The 22,242-nt window shown below is 45.0% G+C and overlaps 1 protein-coding gene across 12 annotated transcripts in view; it reads right to left on the bottom strand.

Annotated features, from left to right (window-relative positions):
- Window positions 1-22,242, bottom strand: part of LOC105483926 (serine/threonine kinase 32B) — a 408,729-nt gene that overhangs the window by 314,040 nt on the left and 72,447 nt on the right. For 10 of the 12 annotated variants that reach the window (XM_071093883.1, XM_071093889.1, XM_071093886.1 and 7 more), the window contains exon 2: window positions 5,732-5,787. In XM_071093883.1, coding sequence (XP_070949984.1) covers window positions 5,732-5,787 — 56 coding nt within the window. Of the gene's footprint in view, window positions 1-5,731; window positions 5,788-5,873; window positions 5,959-6,645; window positions 6,758-22,242 lie in introns of those variants that run through there. The other 2 variants (XM_071093893.1, XM_071093895.1) reach the window with 2 other exon arrangements.

The raw sequence follows: 22,242 nt of genomic DNA, 5'->3' as shown, positions 1-22,242 counted from the left end.
AAAAATAAGATGGATTGATGTGTGGGTAGAAGGATAGGTATTTCATAAAATAAGTTTGGTAGAATGTTAATTGGCAATGTAGGTGGAAGACACTGGTGCTTACTGTAAAATTCTTTCACCTTCACTGTGTGCTTGCACATTTTCATACTAAAATGATGGGAAAAAATCATATGGGTATCCGGTCAACCCTGCCCTTGACAGCAAGGGCATCACAGCTTTTGAAGTTTGAATTAGGCATCCTCCACTCCAACCCTGTACACCCATAAACCGTAAGCGTTCCTCCCCTACCATGCTTTTCAGAGTGGACTATAGTTAACTGTTTATTTCTCTGCCTCCTGCATGTATCTGAGAGATCCTCAAAGGCAGGCATCATATCTGGTTCATTTTTGTAACCTCAGTACCTAGAATAGGGCCCAGAGCAAATTGGTCCTCCGTATGTTGGATGGATGGATGGATGGATGAGTGAATGAGTGAATTAACAAATGAACCTAAGCTGCCTGATTTTATATCAACTCCACACAAATTTCCAATAACCAGAAAAGACACAGACTTAGAGAAAATACAAAGACAATGTCAGTGCTAAGCCCAGAGCTGTACAGTTTCCAAGAAGAATGAGTATCATGCAAGATCATGAGTCTTGTTAGGCCTTATCCCACCGTTTATCAGCAGTGACATATGTCACATGGTGAGATATTCTGGGAACTTAAGTATACACAACAGCCCTGCCTGTCCCAATACCATATTTGTGTCCAGACAAGTGCCCCTCCAAGCAAGAACTCTTCACGTCACAAACTGCCAAAAAGCACTTTCAGTTAGTCTCCCTTCCTCACTCCCTGCTGCGTAGGGGAAAAAGAGCCTTAAGCAACAAGAGAATCAATATTTATTGAATATCAGGTTGGATTCTGTGCTAGGCATTCTACTATACCATCTCATTAACCTCTCACAACAGCCCTATATAGAAGACACCAATATGTCTATTTTACACGTGAAGACACAGGCTCAAAGTGCGTGCATGAATGGCATTTGAATCCTTGTTTGTCTAGTTTTCAAACTGCTTGCTCTCTGTGCTATGCCACACTGCCTTGCACTCTCATAAACACTTGCTGAGCTGACTTCCCAGTGGTGGTAACTATCCCAAGGGAAATTTGTGTCTGCCCAAGATATTATGTAAGAATGAGCTACTCCTTATGAACACTGACTAACCGATCACTCCTATGGAAAACACTCTAAAGTAGAGGCCTAATTCCAGCTGGGTCAGGGGACTAGGTGGAGGTACAGATGGCGAACTTGCTTCAAGAGGGAAAATGTCATTGACATCACAACATCCTGGCTGGTGGAGGCTGGAGTGGACATTCAAAATACAAGTTACTCACTGGAGACACATTTTTAGACGGGTGCTAATGGAGGAAGAAGCCAGCATGAATGATGGAAGGTCAGACAGAAGTAAGGGGAAGCTTTGCTAAGATCCACCTTCTGGAGAAAAAGAAGGCAGTGGGAGCACCTGGGTCCCCCTTTGGGAGGGCAGCAGGGACCACTCGGCAGCCTCAGGGCCCTGGAGTTCTAGGGATTCTGGGAGCTTGGTCTTGACTTTGCCTGGCACTTCCTTCCACTTAGGAAGTGCAGGTAAGAAAGGAAATAGGAGATCTAGAGTCCAGGTCCTCATGCTGGCTAGTTTGGAGGCAGGGAATTCTTTTTTTTTTATTATTTTTTGAGACAGAGTCTCGCTCTGTTGCCCAGCGTGGAGTGCAGTAGTGTGATCTCGGCTCACTGCAAGCTCCACCTGCTGGGTTCACACCATTCTCCTGCCTCAACCTCCCGAGTAGCTGGGAATACAAGCGACCCCCTCCCCCACACCATACCCGACTAATTTTTTTTTTTTTTTTTTGTATTTTTAGTAGAGACAGGTTTTCACCATGTTAGCCAGGATGGTCTCGATCTCCTGACCTTGTGATCCGCGCACCTCGGTCTCCCAAAGTGCTGAGATTACAGGCGTGAGCCACTGCGCCTGGCCGGAGGCAGGGAATTCTCAGGGATAGTGTGAGTGCCAAGCAGACAGGACAGTAGGCTGGGAGCAAATGCCTATGGGAACATAGTGGAGGCAGGAGGAAGGGCTGAGAGGTATGTCTGTGAACTGGTCCTGAGATTGGTTTATCAGTCTGCAGGACTACGTGGTTCCTCTCACTATACAAGGGAAACTTCAACTCTTTACCATACAATCCAGGGCTGGAGAACTGAACATCCTCCCTTCCTGACCCATGAGGAAGTGTGAGAAGGAGGAAGTGAGGGGCTGGTGTGATGCATGGGCTCCAGAATAAAAGCAGGCATGGGAAGCTCACCAGGATCCAAAGGGGCACCTGTCAGATATACAACACGATTTCTGAATAATCACTTGCAGAGAGTCAAAAGCACCAAGGACACAAGAGGTTTAAACTCGCCTGAAACAGTTTGCTGTACATGTAAACTCTTTTCTCTTTGGCTCTTTCTAGAATCCTCCTTCTCCCTACCTGGGCTGGAGCCTGCACATGCTCTTGTTTTCCCAGTATCGTGCCATGTGTCAGTCAGGGTTCTCCAGAATACAGAATCAACAGAATATGGATGGATAGACAGACAGACAGAGACAGATTTATTTTAAAGAACTGGTTCACACAGTTGTAGGGGCTTGCAAATCTGACTTCTGACTTTTACGGGGCATGCTGGCAAGCTGGAAATTCAGAAAAAAGCTGGTATTGCAACTCCCGTCCAAAGGCCACCAGGAGGCAGAATTCCTCCTTCATCAAGGGAAGTCAGCCTTTCTCTCCTAAGGTCTTCAACTGGTTGGATGAGGCCCATCCACATTGTGGAGAGTCAACTTCTTTACTTAAAGTCTACTGATTTAAACGTTAATCTCATCTAAAAAAATACCTTCGCAGTGACATCTAGATGGAGGTTTGAGCAAACATCTGGGCACCATGGCCTAGCCAAGTTGATACATAAAATTAGCCATCATATACTGTATCATAATTTACTGTTTTCTATGTCTGATTTTTAAACAAGATTTCTGCCCTCAGCAAGTTCCAAGTCTTGCCAGGAAAACAGAGTCTAATGCAGCACATGGCCCCTTCGGTGGCCCAGTGAATGTCTGTTAAATTATCCAGTGACCCAATTCACTTGACAACATGAATGACCAACACTGTTAAATGTGCACGTAGAGGAACTCAGGAATGAGATTCTGAAAAGGCAGGAAGCTCTGTGGTGCGTCTATGTGCCTACGGTGAAGTCCGGATTGTGTGGAAAAGACAAATTAAAGTTGCAGAACGCGGCACAACTCAATACCATTCTGGTTAGTGAATTAACCCTAAATGTGTCATGTTTAGAAAGGCTTCTGTAAGAAGGTCCACATAAGCAAAAGAGAAGCAGAAATCATCAGAAAATACTCCCCATGGAAGAAGAGATTTTTCCCAGGAATAGAGTTGACCATTGAACATATTGGTCCACACAACTGTCTACCCCATCAAACGACGAATTTCTGGTCAGTCGGGACCACGTCTTACTCAACTTTGCTCCCCAAGCAGCGGGCACAAGGATAGTTAGTATATCAGACATTCCCAAGGGCACTTTTCTGTGCCCACCCAAACTATCCTCCTGCCCTTCTCTACTGGAAGAGCTCGTCTCCCAGCTACAGGCTGAAAATGGAAGATGCTTCCCTCAGTAGCAAGCGGTGGTCATGTGACCAATTAGAGCCAACGAAACAAGGGTTGGCTGGGAGGTTTCCAGGAGGGAAGTCCTTCTCTAACAAAGTCGCACAAGTGAGGAGCAGTTGTGTGAAGATGTGATACACAGAACTCGGCAACCTCTAAACCATCAGATACGAAACCTGAGGAGAAAGTCTCATCCCACTGAGGAAGGTGGAGGGAGTGGATGAAAAGTGTCCAGACCTGTGATGACATCAGACAGCCTCTGAGCTACTGCAGAGACCCCCTACCTATTGACCACTTGATTTGGGGACACTTTCAAAATATATCCAAAATCTGACTCTTTCTCACCACCCCCAGCACCGCCACATGCCCCAGGCCACCACCTCCTCTCCCCACAGGGCTCTCTGCTGCTGCTGTGGCCACTCCCGGGCTATTCTCCACAAGGCAGCCAAAGTGAACTTCTATGAACTTCTACAAACAGATCATGCAACTCCTCCCCCAGAACCCCCCAACCGTCTCTTCTCACTCCATGAAATGACCAAAGCCTTTACCACATGGATGAAGTCCTCTAAGACCTGGGCCTTGCCGACTTCACTGACCTTACCTTGTACCACTCCCATTGCCTGGAAACCCCTCAAAGACACAGAGCACACTCCCTTCCACGGAATGTACACTTGAGGTTCCCTCTGCCTGGAACTTGCCTGTCTTCCTCCTCCATTTCCTTCAGGGCTCTGCTCACATGTCATCTTATTATCAAGGATGTCCCCGACACCCTGTATGAGAGCTCTGTCCTGCAGAACTATGATACGGAAATGCTCTATAACCTGAGCTTCCAATACAGTAGCCACCGGCTACACGTGGCTACTGAGCATTTAAAATGCAGTTAGTGTGCTGCGGACTGAATTGTTATCATTTTACGTAACGTTAATTAATTTAAATTTAAATATCCACATGTGGTTAGTGGCCACCCTAATGATAGCTCGGCTCTACAAAACAGCAACTTCTCCCTGCCGCTCTCCTATAACTCCGTAGTCCCCTTACCTTACTGTATTTTAATGTACTTATCATTATCTAATGTACCGTAAAGGTATATGATTATCTGTTTCTCATCTTTCTCACTTTTTTAAATGTAAGCCCTAGGAGAAAAGACACTTGGGTCTGTTTTGGTTACTACTGATCAAGAGAGTCTAAAATAGTGCCTGGTACAGGGTTTGCATTCAATTAGTATGCATGGATTGGATTAATAGAAGTAGGGAAGGAGGGAGGGAAGTTGTCTGGGTCTATCTAACTTCTTAAGTCACATGCCTCAGTTTAGCTCTATGAGTTTTAAATAGTCTAATCAAGAGTGTGGGTTGCTGAAACAGGAGGTCCCTGGTCAGCCTTCAGTTCAAATCCCAGTTCTGATACTTCCTGCCTATGCGGTCAAGGGTAACCTGCTCCATCTTTCTGAGTTATAGAGACTGCGTTTTACATCTAAGCTTTTCCATCTGTAAAATGGAAATAACAACAGCTATGAAAAAAACATAACAGAATATCTGGCATTCAATAGGTACTCAAAGAAATTATTGCCCAAAAAAATTTCTGAATATGTGGGAACAGACTGGGGCTTGACTGGGGGAGCATTTTTGTTTTCTAAAAACTCCTGCCATCTTCTCCTAGTCTTCTATACTGTTTCAAAAAAAATAGTCAAAGATCACAAATACGAACTTTCCAAAACAACAAATGTCTATGTTGCTGGAAAGAGCTGCCTTTGTGATGTTTATGGGCTTTTTTCAACTTTCCTCATTTAGATTCTCAAGGAACAAATGGCATTGGCAAATCTTGAAATAATTACCACTGTAATTCACCTAAACCAGGGCTGTTGTGGTAATTTAATTTTCAGAAAAAAATTACACCAGATCCAAAGGAAACTATTCAGACTTCCTTTCACATTTCAAATTTGTCAAGTCGAAATCTTACTGCCAAACAGAACATTCCCAGTGCCCAGCAACCAACACACAGACGCACAAATATATACACATACTTAAGCCCAGTGGTCTAGACATTTATATTCTTACCTTTCCAAAACTCCCTTTACCAATGGCCCGCAGAATCTGAAAATGGTCAAAGTTGACTGCAAAAGAAAAAAAAAAGGAAACAAGTCAGATTTGCTAAACCTGGTATTGCTCCTTGAATATCCTTACCTATGTACCTACCCACCTATTCCAAAGGCTCCTGGGTCAGGTGCGCTATACTTGCCAGAGCAGCTGTCCACCCTTGAAGGGATCCACAAGGGAATTTGCAGCACATTCCATTTTTTCCCCAGCACACATATTGTCCATCTGAAGCCTTCCTTCACACCACACTTCTTGATGGGGCTCTGCAGTCTTGCTGCTTCACTCTCCACCCCACTTCTGCCTGGCTTCTACATGCTTCCCTACACCAAGACAGGTCAACAATGCATGGCCTTGCCAGTAAATCCCATGGACATCCTCCCCTCCTTTGACTTGTCCACTCTCTCAATTATCCCTTTCATGCTTCACTTTCTTATGCACACTCAGCCCTGTCCTCCCAGGCATTAAATACTAGAGTCTGCCAAGCCTTTGTCCTACAACCGTTCTCTTGTCATGGGCTCCAAAGGCTGCAATGACCATCTAATTGGCAGGGGCTCTCCAAGGTGTCTCTAGCCTTGACTGTATGTGTCAGTGCCTGCCACAGGTCCTCATGGAGGTTCCAAAGCCACCGTGAACTCAACAGATCCAAAGCAGAATGCAGGATGAGTGGTCTCAACATTCACGGGCACTATATGTGCAAATCCTGGGACTCATCCTTGACTCCTTTCTCCCCTTACCCCATGTCCGATCTTTCATCGGGTAGCTCCATGTTGTCTCTGCACAGTATCTCATACCTGTCCGCCGTACGGCCACTTTTCTGGTCTAATCCACCATCTTCTGTCTCCTGGACCCCTATGGTGGCCTCCCAATATCCTCACCTGACTCTTCCACTCAGGGAAATGTGTGAGGAGCTGAGTGATCTTGCTTGTCCTCTGCTTCCTCCCCTCCGATGTCCCCTCCATTGCTCTCAGTGGAAAAAGGAAATCCTTCCCCAGGGCTGCAGGGCTTCAGCTGCTTCTCCTGCCTCCCCTCCCTGCTCACTCCCATCACCTACTGAATGCCAGACATGTGACAACAGCCACTCCCAGGCCTTGAGTGCTCTCCTCCTTGCCCTACCCTTGTTCTCTCTGCATCCCCAGAAGGCTGCCCTCACCCTCCAGACTAGGTCTGGCTCCCGACGATACACTTTCATGGCACTGTGGAACTTTCCCCAAAATACATCACTTTGTATAATTTTACCTTTGTATATTTCATTAAGTTCACTTTTCCCTATTAGACTCTAAGCTCCCTGAGTTCAAGGGCCATGTTTATTTTTTTCTATTGTACCCTTAGCACTCAGCACAGTGTTTAGTACACAGTTAGTGTTCAATAAATATTCATTAACAGAAGGAATGATTGAATGAACTAATCTCCATATTCATAGTGCCAAACACAACTCCTGGTACATAATAAGTGTTCGGTAAATATTTTTGAATTAGATTGAATTACAGCCAGTTTCCAATAACTAGAAAAGACATGTTATTTACAAAAAAAAAAAAAAAAAATGAAGTGAATTGATTAGTTCACCACATAATGGAAGCAAGGATGTGAGGAAGTAAATGAATACAATTAGTTCCTTGTATATTAAACTTATGCAATGGAGGATAATTATGTTGAGTTGTGTCCCTGCCAAGCCAAAGTCAGAATACAGCATGTGGTCGAATGCCTAACGTGCTTAGAATAGAGAGACGGAGTTAATGGTTAATTTACTAAAACCTTGGTTCTTTGACTTAGATTTATTTCCTTTCAGGATAACTTGCCAAGAAAGAGATTCCATATTTTCACCTCTTACTCATTTACCAAAGGTCAGAGAAGAGGAAAAAAAAGCAATGAGCTTGCACTGCAGCTTGTTATGTAACCAGCAGCATGCTGGGAAATGCAGATGTCCTGTCGAGAAGCTCCTGAGGTCCCCACAGGGCAGGTACCACTGTCGGGTCCTCAAATCAGCAATGAGCATCACAGGTTCCCTGAAGGCACCATGCTGCGGCGCGCTGCCATATCTTCATGCTGCTGTTTCCCTTGCCTGCAAGACCATGAACCAACACCCCTTATTTTGGGGAAAACTTTTCATTGGCCTTTGACATGCAGCTCATGCGCTTGCTCTCTTGGGAAGCTTTTCCCCAACACCCAACTAACGATTTTTTTCCTTAGAGGTAACTCTGAACCTTCTGTAGACATCTAACAGTCTGGGAGAACATTCCTTGGAGTCAGACTGCTCAGGTCCTCAACACAGCTCTACTCAGTGTGTCCTTAGCCGCATAATCTAACCTCTGTGTGCCTCAGTTATCTCATTTGTAAAATAGGGAAAATGCGGCCTACCTTCCATAAAGAGCTCAGAATCATGCCTGGCATACCACAAGCTTTCAAAAAGTGCTAGCTCTGTGTTAGCGGGTGAGGAGTAATCCCCGCCCTCTTTTCTGGTTTCTTGCAGTTGGGATATTGCCCCACACATCCGTGGCCTCTTCTCCCATCCAAGGTGGTGCAAGTTATCCGAGTGGTGAATTGGAAAAGGAATGGCACCAGCATATGGATGCTCACGGTGCCCTCTGTGGAGTCTGTCTGACTTTAGAGAGCAGCCTCTCTTCTGCTCCTTCTTGCCAGAAGCTTTTCAGGACCAGCTGTCATGTGGAGAGGTCTGTGGGGTCCAGATCCAGCACTGGCCAGGTGGGAAAGTCCAGCTAATTCTGGGCTTCAGCATTAGGGAGCGCATGATTACTGCCTCCCTTACATTCCTTGGCTGCAGCTTTATTGCTGTAGAGGTGAGAGCTGGTTCTCTATCAACCTCCTCTTCTGTCTTATCTCCTAACTGGAGGGAGGTGTTAATGACTGAGCAAATGGTCAAACGCCAAAGGCCATTATTACTTTAACAATTAGTGTGATAACATTGTAAATGTTCCCACTCACCCATGTCATCCATATCCCCTACAAAATTGTGGGCTCCTTTGGGGAAACTAACAATGTATGGGGCACAAAAGGCACTTAATGAATGCTTGTCTGCTTATTGGACTAGATTGGTTCTAGATGACTTTCAGCACACAGCCTGTGGTTCCTATTTATTTGGCATCTCCCTGGAGTGTACTACACTGATACTTACATAATAGTGTCTAAAAGATACTTCGAATAAGTGGCAAGTTAACACTTGGCAGATAAACAGATTAAAACGGCTTCAGTCAATGAAAATGCCAAGCCAATAATGGGTCCTAGAATCACACTGTCACGTGAGGTTGCCTGCTCAGAGTAGGAAGAATTGGCTGGGGGTGTGAGAGGGTTGAAGAATGGTTTCTTTGGGTGACCATCTTATCCTGGTTTCCTTGGAATCTTCCTGGTTTTAGCATGGGAAGTTCTGTATCCTTGAAAACTACCCAGTCTGGGGAAAACTAGTTTGGCACCCTTGGTTTCTTATCATGAACCCATTCCATCTGAGGAAGCCACAAGTACTGCTTGGGCTGGCAGAGTGACTGGACTGAAGGTGAAGTATATTCTTGAAAAGTGGTGTCTCACCACCAGACTCAGAGAGAGTTGCAAAGGGTGACACCACTAAAAGTGTACCACTAGGAAAGAAATGGGCAACACGTTGCTGCAAAGGCAAAGACAAGGAGTGTCAGTGTCCTTGCCAAAAACACAAGGACAGTGGCACCTGCCTTGCCAGGCATCATGAAGAAAATGGAACAACACACTGGGGGCATTATTTGCTCAGCCAGGCTCCATTCTCCCTTCTTTCTTCATAACAAAACCCCAGCTCTCCTTAGGGATCACTGTGGCCAGCCCCAGGCAATGAATGATAAGCTGCCCATCCCCAGTAAAGTCATAATTGATCAAATCCAGTGGCGTTTTCAGAATCACCTGGAACCTTGTTAAGAGATCAGTCGGTACCACCTCCTGAATTCAGCTCCTGAATTTCTAAGAAGGCATTAGAGAATCTGCATTTCTAAGAAGTTTCTAGGTGGCGCTGACGGTTCTGGGGCTGCACTTTGGGAACTACCGATCTAATTAATCTGGACAATCGCATTCCCCACTTTTCCAGCCACTGTGCAGCCAGCAGTGACCTTGTGATCCAGATCGAATCAATGAGATCTAATCAATGAGATGGAGACATTTTTGGGAAAGTATTTTTTGTGTATGTGACGAAAGGGGCACATTGAGCTGGAGCGGCCCTTCCACCCTCCCGCTTCTTCCTGCCTTCAATGTGGACGTGATATCTGGAGCTGCAACAGCCATCTTGTGACTATAAAGCCAAAAACATGAGAAAAAGACCAACACAGATGCAGGGAAGCCACTCCTCCTTGTGAGCCTCTGAACACGTGCCAGCAACCACTTACCTTGGGACTTAATATATTAGAAAAAAATAACAAAACAATTATATTTGTTCAGTGGGTCAGGCTGGCTACTATTAGAAGCCAGAAACATTCTTTTCTGATACTCAAAGCCAGGCACATAGCAGTGGCTTAGTAAATGCTATTTTATTGTTAAATTTCCAGGCTTACTGAGATTTTACTAAGATGCCAAAGAACAAGAGTTATCTGGGACAACAACATAGGAGCCAGGCTGCCTGGATTTGAATTCTCACTCCAACACTCAGTGGCTGGGTGATGCTGGGGAAGCCACTTACGCTCTCTGTGCATCAGCCTCCACGCTTATATGATGGATATAATAAAACACCTACCTTATGGTGTTGTACACGGTGTGTTAACTAATATAGGTTAAACATTTAGAATAGTACCAAGCATGAACTAATGACTACAAGTATTAGGTATTACTATGAATATTATTCCATATTAGTGGCTTTTCCTCATATTTCACCCTTGTGATACAACAGTTGTCTGATTAAATCATGACCAAATATTCCACAACTGATAAATCCAGAAGTATATTAGTGCCAATTAGTTATTGATCGTGATTGATCACGCTGGGTAACTCTGGTTGTCCTACTTTACATGCCAGTGGGCTCTTTTCTCATTTCCACTAGACCAGTTATTTCTAATGAATTTCATAGCACGCTTTCAACACTGCAATATTCATGAAGCTGTTTATTCAAACAGCCAAGAGTGAATTTTCAAGATGGCTAGTAATTCTTTCAAACAATCTCTAATGGAAAGTAAACCACAGTCCACATCCTGTACAAACACATGCATTCAAGCACTGTGTGTATCAAGCAAGAAAAGTAAGCAAACATCCCGTTCCTGCCCTCCTAAAAACCTGAAACCTGCAGCTCATTCCTTGCAGAATTGATGCTGGGCACAGGATTGCACATGGGTGGGTCATGCGTGTGTTTAGCTAGTCCACTGATTAAAATTGTTTTGAGTAAGTTACAGTATTTAAAAGTTATAAAATGTCACCCCAAAATTCTTGTTTCTGACATGTCTTAGTCTGTTTTGTGTTGCTATCACAGAATGCCACAGACCGGGTAATTTATTTTTTTTAATTATTTTTCACAGTTCTGGAGGCTAAAAAGTCCAAAATTAAGGTGCTGGTATCTGATGAAGGCCTTGTTTCTGCATCATCCCACAGGTGAAGGGCAGGAGAGTACAAGACAGCAAACAAGCAAGAGGGGGCTGAGCTTGCTTTTGTAACTCCACTCTCGTGATAACTAATCCACTCGCATGATAATGACAGCAGTCCCTTCATGAGGGGAGAGATTTCATGGCCTAATCAACTTTTGTTAGGCCCCTCCTCTCAACACTGTTTCATTGGAGATTTAGTTTCCAACACATAAACTTTGGGGAACACATTAAAACCACAAGAAATTGGAAGATTTGCAAAAAAAAAAAAAAAAAAAAGTGGGCCAATGATGCCCTTCCACAACATTCTCTCTGATTCACCACTGTCACACCTGGCCCAGTTTATGCATCTCTGTTTCCTGCCTGATTCTGTAAGCATCTGAGGTATGGGTTGTTGGGCTGTAGCAGAGAGGTCCTATCTGTTGATGGGGAGAGAGTCGGGTCATGGATGAAAAGGAGGGTTTGGTGTTCCTGGACAAAGGTTTAAACAAAGGTTTAAACCCAGTCCCACTATTTGAGTCAGTGTGAACCTGAGTACATAAGTTAACTTCCAAGCCTTCATTTTCCATTTAATAAAATGGGGGTAGTGATGCCTGCATCCACAAGTCAGGGTGAGGGCCACAGACAGTGACATAGCAAAAGGCCAACTCAGCAAACAGAAGCCACTGAAGAGTGGCCACCCAATCCCCTGGTCCAGCTATGGGCCTTCAACATAGTCACTTAACATCTCAGAATCTCAGTTTCTTCATCTGTAAAATGAGGTTAACACCTCTCTGCTAAGATTTTTCTTGGAATAAGACTATTATACAATCAGCATATAATGATGACGATTATTTGTTTTTGTCTCTCCTTAGTACAGAAATAATCCAGATAACCAGGTGACCCCTTAAGAAAGGGCCACAGTCCTGTTCACTGCTGACCCCAGGTGCCAGGCAGGTGGTGCTATGTTAAGTACTCAGTCAAGATAATGACACATACACATGAATGAATGACCTACATTGAGTAGTAGAATGGGGAGGGGGATCTCCCAGGGAGTGGGAAATGAGATCACCCTCTCTACAGGAAATTGTGGAAGTTTACACAGAAAGGGGGCTGACCAAGCTGCGGCAGGCATCTACCATGAAAAGCTTCCATTAGTCACTCATTCAAAAAATATTTGGGGGAGAATAAATGCATTTTTAGTGAGTGGGTAAACACTTGTTGAAATGATGACTGAGTGTATGCCGTCTTCCAGGTCCTGTACTACGTACTGGAAACCAACAGTGAACAAAACACACAATGGACCTACATCTGGGGAGCTGACCTTCTGGTGCAAGGAGACAAATCTGCAGTTCAATGATAGAAAGTGGTAAATTCTGGCCAGGTATGGTGGCTCAAGCCTGTAATCCCAGCACTCTGGGAGGCTGAGGTGGGCGGATCACTTGAGGTCAGGGGTTTGAGCCAGCCTGGCCAACATGGCAAAACCCCATCTCTACTAAAAATACAAAAATTATCCAGGAGTGGTGGTGCATGCCTATAATCCCAGCTACTTGGGAGGCTGAGGCAGGAGAATCACTTGAACCCAGAAGGCAGAGGTTGCAATGAGCCAAGATCACACCACTGCACTCCACTCCAGCCTGGGTGACAGAGCAAGACTCTGTCCCCTCCCCCCTCCCCCCCAAAAAAAGTGGTAAATTCTATGAATGAAAGTAAATCCAGGTGTATGAGTTTCCAGGTGCTGCTATAACAAATGGCCACATACTTCGTAGGTTAAATAATACCAACTTATTATCTTATAGTCCTGGAAGTCTCCCTGGACTGAAATCCTGCTGTCAGCAGGATATGTGTTTCTTCTGGAGGATCTTAGGGAGAATCTGTCTCCTTGTCTTTTCAGCTTCCAGAGGTGTCTGCATTCCTCAGCTTGTGATCCCATATCACTGTGACTTCTGCTTTGGTTGTCACATCTTCTCTCACCCTTATGCATTCCCTTTTATTTATTTAACTTTTGTTTTAGGTTCAGGGGTGCATGTTCAGGTTTGTTACTTAGGTGAACTGCATGTCACAGGGCACTGGGGTACAGATTATGTCATCACCCAGGTAGTAAGCATAGTTCCTAATAGGTAGTTTTATCCTCTCCCTCCAACCAGTGTTTGTTGTTCTCCTTTCTGTGCCCATGTGTTCTTATTGTTCAGCTCCCACTTATAAGTGATATCCAAAGAAATATAAATCATACTATAAAGACATAGCACACAGATGTCCATTGCAGCACTATTCACAATAGCAAAGACATAGAACCAACCTAAATGCCCATCAACAATAGAATGGATAAAGAAAATATAGTACATATACACCATGGAATACTACACAGCCAGAAAAAGAGGAAGATCATGTTCTTTGCAGCAACATGGATGGAGCTGGAGGCCATTACCCCAGGCAAACTAACACAGGAACAGAAAACCAAATGCCTCCCTCTTGTGAGGACTCTGATTACATTTAAGGCCACCTGGATAATGCAGGATGCTCTCCTCCGTCTCAAATTCTTAAGTTAATCTCATCTAAAAAGTCCCTTTTGCCATGTAATGTATACAGAGTTCAACATTTAAGACATAGTTACATTTCAGGGGCAGTTATTCTTCCTAATACGTCAGGTAAGGTGATAGTGATTGTGTTGGGGACAGGAGCTGCAATTTTAGACAGGGTGGTAAGGGCAAGCCTTTCTAAAAAGAGGATAATAGAGCAGATCCATAAATAAAGTGACAGAAGATGCCATGCTGATATGAGGGGGATGGTTATTTCAGGCAGAGAGAACAGCATGTGCAAAGGTCCTTGGCAAAAACATGCACGACAGTCCCTAGAAGTAGCAGGCAGGCAAGGATGGCTGGACTGCTGTATAGGAAGGAGAGAAAGTGGGCAAGCCAGGGTCAGAGGAGAGGTCATGAGCTGGGGGCTTCACAGGCTGGGGTAAAGGCTCTGGGAAGTTTTTCAAACACGATGAAAAGGTACTACAGGGTTCTGAAGAGGAGAAAGAAAAATGTGGTTTGTCGATGTTTGTTTAAGCTGTTTGGAAATATCCAAACTTCAATCAAAGCATCTTAGATATAATCCGGTAGAGATAAAATTGCCACATGACGGTAACTAAGGAAGCAGGATCTCAGTGATTGTACAGCAATCTCATCCTGCCTGATGAAAGCTGATTGAAAACATGGGGTGAGTGGTCAGACATCAGCCCAGAAAAGGGGGAGGCAGAGCAAGCCCTTGGCAGTGCTGGTGCAGCCTGTGCACACGTGGGAAGCAGTGACAGGGACATTCTCATTACTCGATTTAGGTCTGTTCTCCTCAAATTTTCTGAGTTCCCTGACAGGAGTGAAGGACTTCAGGTGTGATGGATCTGCTCCCAAGGACCCTCTGCCTAGCAGAGGCATGCCCAGGTCCTGGCAGACATCAAAAGGGGGTGATGGGTGCAGCAGCAGAGTCAGGCACAAGGTCAGGGAGAAGAATCCACTCCATCCTGTTGGGACCATCAGGGAAAGTTTTGAAAAGCACAAGACACTGAGCATAGATACGAGGAACAACAAGAATTCCCCAGGGTATGAGGAGAAGAAAGGATTTCAGAAATCTTCAGCAGTCGCATGAAAGAGCAGGATGAGTTCCATGAACAGCAAGACAGAAGTATGAGTGGAAGGGATGAGTGGGGCAGGGTGGAGGAAGGCTTAACCCACTGGATTGGTAGACATTTCCTTGGGCAGGAGTGAGTCAGGCCTCAGCAGAGTCTTAAAAAGCCATTGCTCAAGGAGCCCTGCCTCCCTTTGTTTACCAAGTTGCCCTCCAATGCCTGATTTGGCCTCCCAGGGACTTCAGGTTTTGGAAAGGGGTGATTTTGGACAACAGATTAGACCACTGCAGTTCTCAGGAAGGTGTCCCCTTGGTGTGAACCTATTGGTTCCAGGGTGCTGAGTTTGTTCACAGGTCCAAGGCCAAGAGATTACTTTCTTCTCCTTTTGCCTATCTTCTCAAAGTCGACAGCCCCAGCCCGGTTTAGATTCTTCAGTAGCATCGCATTGTGCATGAAATAAGATCCATGCTCCTCACCATGGCCCAGAAGAACCCCAGTCATCCCTCCCACCAAACCTCCCTACCGTCACTCTCCTTGCCCTCACCACAGTGTGTGTCAACCACACATGGTTCCTGGCTACGCCCCACAGTCCAGGCACTCTACTATCATAGAGCCTTTGCCCTGATGTTCCTCTGCCTGGAACGCCTGGCCCTGGTGCCCCAGTGCTGACTCCTTTCCATCCCCCAGGCCTCCCTCCCCTGGAGAAGGTGAGAGGTCTTCCCTGACCACCCCATCTGGGTCACCTCCCTCAGCATTCCCTACCTCACTGCAGTTTCTTTTGTATTTTTTACTTCTGTTTTAGGAAATGTCATGAACAGAAACATTTACTGTTCTTCTGTTGACTAGTTTATTATCTGCACCTCTCTTTCGGGATGTCAACTCCTTGAGGACTATGAGTTTTGCCTGGTTCATTCATTTCAGCATCCCAAGCACCTAGAATAGTGCCTGGCATATAATAGGCACTCAATAAATATTTATTGAATTAAAAAAAGAAAGAACAAGTGAATGAACAAATATTGAATGGAAGAAATCCAAAGGAGTGCTGGCTGTACATATTTGCAATGAGAGGGTCACTTCTGCCTAGCGGGCGAAAGGATATCTTTCGGAAGTATCTCATCATAGTCATTAATAAAAATAGGCACAATGATACCTACTTCTTAGGGTCGTTAAGGTGATTAATGGGGTAAGGTACTAAAGGTTGAGGCACACAAGAAGAGAGAGATGTCAGTACCTCTCAAGTTCGTGTTCACATTTAACATAATTATAATCAAGGTTGTTCCCCAAAATTGACAAAATTATTCTTAGGAGAATAAATAGGTGAGAATAGGTCAAATGTTCTGCCAAATAAGTTTTGAAAAGTTTCATCCTACCAGATGTAAGAATACATAGTTTATTCATTCAACAAATAATCATTGCACAGGATAAGACACCTACAATGAACAAAAGAGACAGAACCTCTAGTGATATGTATTCTACCAGAAACCAAGTCACGAAAATGTCCACCAGAGCTTGAGGAAGGTGTGAAGGGAAGAACACAGCTTTGGAGGTTAACAGACCTAGGTTGGACTCCAATAAAAAAGAGAAGAGTTATCCAGTGAGCAGGGCAAGAAGAACTGGCTAGCTATGGGGGAAAAATAAAATAAAATGAGTGTCTCTCCTTTCACTAGACTCCAAAATAAATTCCTGAGTGGTCGGAGTTACTTGTAACAACATAAAAGCCATAAAGCTCACTGCCTAACATGAAAAGCGTTGAATAAATATCAGTCTCTTCCCTTCTCCATAACTCATGGAGACGACTATTTAGGTGTGTCATTTTGCCTCTCAGCAGATAATCTATTAGTTCAAGGCCACAGCCACACAGGCTACACAAGGGCTGGAATCGACAGCTCTCCAGGCAATATGCACTGAGAAACTATGTGTATGTCCTTCGCTCCAAACGCTGAAGGTGATGTTTCACCCCAGAAATTCCAACTACACCCTGTTTACAGGCCAATCCTAACATTCATGGCCCTGATTACGGCAGTCTGCACACAGCCTCCATTTCTCACCTCATTCACATTCATATCCTGAGTGGATAGCAGCCAGAGCGAGACTCAGCTCCTGGCCAGTGTCCATTCTGGCTGGCCAGGGCCAGTAGCCGACCAGTTGTTCAGAAGGAACTTTTCCTCCACTTCCCGTTTACTCCCCATGTGCCTGAGGCACTGCCTGGCACGAAGTAGACAGCCGGTATTTGCTAAGCTGAGCTGCAACCACCTCTTGTTGCCTCATTAAAAATTGTTTTGTTTTCTAGTTGATTAATGTGCTTCGTGAAGCCTTAAAACCTCTTTTTACCCCTCCCTCCACACTCTTTATCAGCAAAAACACTGAATCTATAAGCATTCAGGAATTCATACAGGAAAATATTACACAGCAATAACCTCAGGACAGAAGATAATTTGGATGCTGGTGGAAATGTGGAATTCAGGATAAGAAAAGAATCAAACACATGTTTGAGAGACAATAAGAATTAAACTATCGATTACTCGAAAGCAAAGACGGTCTTATGCATACCTCCTTCCTGCATTCCCAATGTGTATGTTTCCTAGGACAGTTGTAACAAGTTACCACCAACTACACGGTTTAAAACAACAGAAATTCATTGCCCCACAGTTCTGGAGGCCAGAAGTCCAAAAGGAAGGTGTCCTCAGGACCATGCTCCCTGCGAAGGTGCTAGGGGAGGATCTGTCCTTGTCTCTTCTGGCTTCTGGGAGTTGCCAGCTGTATTAGTCTGTTTTCACGCTGCTAATAAACACATACCTGAGACTGGGTAATTTATAAAGGAAAGACGTTTAATCGACTCACAGTTCCACATGGCTGGGGAGGCCTCACAATCATGGTGGAAGGTGAATGAGGAGCAAAGTCGCGTCTTATATGGCGACAGGCAAGAGCGCTTGTGTAGGGGAACTCTCCCTTGTAAAACCATCGGTTCTCGTGAGACTTATTGACTATCACGAGAACAGCATGGGAAAAACCCACCCCCGTGATTCAATTACCTCCCACAAAGTCCCTCCCACAGCACGTGGGAATTATGGGAGATATAATTCAAGATGAGATTTGGCTGGGGACACAGCCAAACCATATCATCAGCCATCCTTGGCCTTCCCTGGCTTGCAGCTGCATCACTCCAACCTCTGCTTCTGTCCTCACATGGCCTTCCCCTTTGTGTGCCTGTCTCTGTTTTCTCTTCTTATAAGTCCTATTTTAAATCCAGGATTTTATCTCAAGATTCTCAACTAATTACGTATACAAAGACCCTATTTCCAAATACGGTCGCATTCTGAGTTTCTGGGTGGGCATAATTTTGAGAGAATTGCTCACCTAAAATAGCACCTGACATAAATAAGAGGTTCAATAAATGATGACTGGATGTAACTGAATGAACTACATCTGTGCCACCTATGAAGAATCAGGGCAATTAATACTGTCAATTAACCACAGCCCCGAACTCTTCCCTCTGCCCCCTGCACTTAAGAGCTGCCTGGTTATCAGACCCTTACACAAGGCCAACTTCATCAGGAAAGATTGGGTTCCCAGCAGTCAGTTGTTTAAGTACTTAATGTGGTTAATATCCATTCTACACAATGAGGACATTTAAATTTTCTGGGACGCCCAATTGTATGGCAGCTAATGGAGGATGTTTGCTTATGTTTACTGGAAAGATAAGTAAAAATGTAATCATCGGCATCAAGATCCTAGTTTGTTTATTTTCATCTGGTTAAACTCCCTTCATGGCTCATGAATAAAGCGCTTAGGCAGCACCAATGTCCATGGCACCTTTATCTCAGCATTGAGCATTCTGAGCATTATGTGAGTAATGCTGTCATCTGTGCAAAAGGAGGACTAGACATTATCCCAACTATTACCTATCACCACTCCCCTTTTTCTGCTGCTCAGTATCGAGCTGAAAAATATCAGTGGACTCTAAACCACAATTAGGTCCCAGACCCTGTATTATTCTTTCCCTAAAAAGATCAGGAAATTGAAAACTGGGTTTTCAGTAGAAATGGCCATGCTGTAGATATTGCAGAGCTGCCCTTCAAATCATTTGTTCAGAGATAGGTGGCTTTTACAGGTGATATAGTCATGATACTTTCTGTTCACCTGATTTGTCCTAAGTTGCACTGCTGAAGGTTGGTTTAAGGCCTAAGCAACTAAAGCTATCTCACCTGGCACTGTCAGCTCTGACTCGACTCTACCAGAATGAAGAGCTAAATGACAACATTTTGTTTCCAAAATATCTTTTTATTTCTACAACTCCAACATACACAGGTGCACATCTAGTTTGCCACGAGAACACGCCCAGGCAGCACTAGACAGTGAGACATTGGGCAGTGTTAGTAGCGCAGCCGTCCTGGTGAAGACACCCTAGACTATCTGACAACCAGCCAACCCCCAGATAAGTGAATGAGCCCAGCCAAGCTCAGCAGGGCTGGCCTGCAGAGCAGTGGGGTGCTGAAGGCTTGCTGGAGTGGCTGCTAAGTAGTATTACTGACAAGCAGGTGGAGAGAACAAGGGAGGATAGAGGGAGAGAAGAAAAACGACAAGAAGGGATGGAGCTAAAGGGCATGAGGACTATCCTAAGAAGAGCCAGGTATTTTAGCTACAGGAGAACTAAAACAATTTTAACAAAGAAGTGGAGGACCCACTCTATCCAACAGTAAGGCCTTCTCTGTAGCTCCAGTACTCAAGACTGGGTGATATGAGAAGACAAACAGACAGATGGAGGAATGGAACATAATGGAGAACCCAGAAGCAGACCCACTTGATATGCCCAACTGGCTTTTGATCGAGGTACAGAAGCAATTCAGTGGAGGGAGGACGGCCTCTCAACAAATGGTGCCAGGGCAACTGGACAACCACAAGCCAACGTGAAACTCAACCTAGGCTGAGGCAAGGGCCTCCGGTAGATCTGTTGGGGGCAGATCACTGAACAATTCTCCTAGATGGGAATGAGAGGCAGTCCCTTCGTGGGGGTCTGTGGGAGAGGGAGGTCCACAGGAGGCAGAGTTACAGACGCAGTGAAGTCACTGGTCTGAAGCAAGGAGTTGGGGAGTAGCTATGTTCACTGTGAAGGAGGAAGCAGACCCCTTGATGAAAGCAGAAGCAGATGGAGAGTGAGAGAATAGAGGTGCGGGGACGACAGTAGAGAGGAAAGCCAGGGAGAGGTGTCCCGGATGAACCTGGAGCCCAGACATATGCATGTGGTCCGATAGCTTCCAAAAGCCCACACTGGGTGCAGCAGCAGGCTCAGCCTGCTGGCCATCTTCCTGCATCGCTGGCCTCAGGCCAAGTAAGGCAGCTCTGGTCCACCATGTCCACCACACCAGGTGCTGCTGCAGCTGCCCCCATGACTCTGCCTGAATCCCTTGATTCCTGTCTCTAACCATAAGCTGCTCAGGGAGGGGGCTGGAGGGACCTGTCACATTAATTTCTACATTCTCAGTTCCTAGCCAGAGGCCACACATAGGAAAGCCTTGTATTAGTTTTCTATGCTACAAAATAAATTATCACAAATTCAGCAGCTCTCAGCAACATGCATCTACTAGCTCATGGTTCTGTACGTCAGAAATCGGAGCAGGATCAATGGGGTTCTCTGTTTAAGATAGATATCAGAAGGCCAGCATCAAGGTGTTGACCAAGCTGCTCTTGTTGGATATCCTGGGGAAGAATCTGCTTCCCAGCTCATTAAGATAATTAGCAGGATTCTGTTCCCTGCAGCTATAGGACTAAGGTCCCTGTGTCTTTGCTGGCTGTGATCTGGAAGTCTTCTCAGCACCTAGAGGCTTGTCTAGTATAGTGCAACAAATCCCTCTTCTGCTTCAAATCTTCCTTACTTTCCTTTCTGCTACTAGTTGAAGAAATCTGTCTGCTTTGAGAGAGTTCCTGTCATTAGGTTAGGTCCATCTGCATAATATCCTCTTCACAATGTAATGGAACATGACCCAGGAATAAGGTTGGAGGGGAAGGTTCATGATGGGCCATCTTAACATTCTGCCTCCTACGTTACCCAGTAAGTGTTGAATTCTTTGTTATGAACAGCCAGAGTAAGGATGTCCCCTAAAACACACATGTGCACCTATATGCATGCTCACACGTAAATACACACATGCATACAGGTGCATGCACACACACATATGTACACATGTGTGCACACATACACGCAGTCTTGTTTCCTTACTAGCCTAACACAAACTGGAATAATAAAATGGGAAGCCTCATTGAGACCATTTCTATCTATGGCCTGTGGTGTCCCTGTAGAGTTAAGATCTTCTATGTATTTTGCATTTCCCTTCTGACCTTCCATGAGGATCTGGCTCTATTTCAGGCCCTGAGACAGGAACAAACCAAACTCAGTCCTGGCCACCCAAGCCCTCACTTCCTGGTGGATTAGGAAACCCTGCATGAGATGTGGGAAAAGAGAGAGATCCTCAGGAGGCAACAGGCTGGGGGCCAAGAAGGGAGTGTCCACCCACCTCCAAGAGAGTCAGGGAGGCTTCAGAACTAAGAAAATGCCGATGGTTTTACAGAGAAGAGTAGAAAGCACATAGCTCTCAGAAACACAGTGAAGCCTTCTGCTCACTCAGACATCTGATGAACTTAGAACAGCCAGAGATTTCGGGACTTTTTCTCTGTGAGAGAGCAAAATTATGTAATTTGAGGAAATGAGTTCAACTTTACAAGCTGATGGGGTTTGTGATACTTCCCCTGGCCATAAAACTGGGAGGATGGTGACATTTTGGCAGAACCAGGGCATGAGAGACCTACTTTTTTGAACAGATGATGTGAGAATTTACCTTACCTCTCTTCTCCTCTGCTCCTATAAAATAGAGGTCACAGGTGTGTTGTGAAAATTAAATAAGACCACACATGAAAAAGTTAACAGGCTTTGATCTGAGCCCCACACATACTAAGTGATCAATAAAAGGCAGGAGGGAGGATGGTGAAAAGGTGAAATGATATGAGGATGAGGAGGTTGATGGTGGCGGTGGTGGTAATCACAGTTGTTACGGATCAAATTGTATCCCCCATAAAACTCATGTGCTGAATCCTAACCCCCAGTACCTCAGAATGTGACTGGATTTGCATATGTGGTCTTTAAGGAGGTAATTAAGGTTAAATGGGTCAAAAGGGTGGGGTCCTAATCCAATATGACTGATGTCCTTGTAAAAAGAGGTGATAAGAACACAGACGCACCCAGGGTGGCCACGTGGAGGACACAGAGGGAAGGTGGCCGTATAAAGCCAAGGAGAGAGGCCCTGGAAGAAACCAACCCTAATCACGCCTTGATCTCAGACTTCTTGCATCCA

Source organism: Macaca nemestrina, chromosome 3 (assembly GCF_043159975.1).
Source record: "Macaca nemestrina isolate mMacNem1 chromosome 3, mMacNem.hap1, whole genome shotgun sequence".
Taxonomy (NCBI): domain Eukaryota; kingdom Metazoa; phylum Chordata; class Mammalia; order Primates; family Cercopithecidae; genus Macaca; species Macaca nemestrina.
This window is presented reverse-complemented; position numbering and strand designations above follow the sequence as displayed.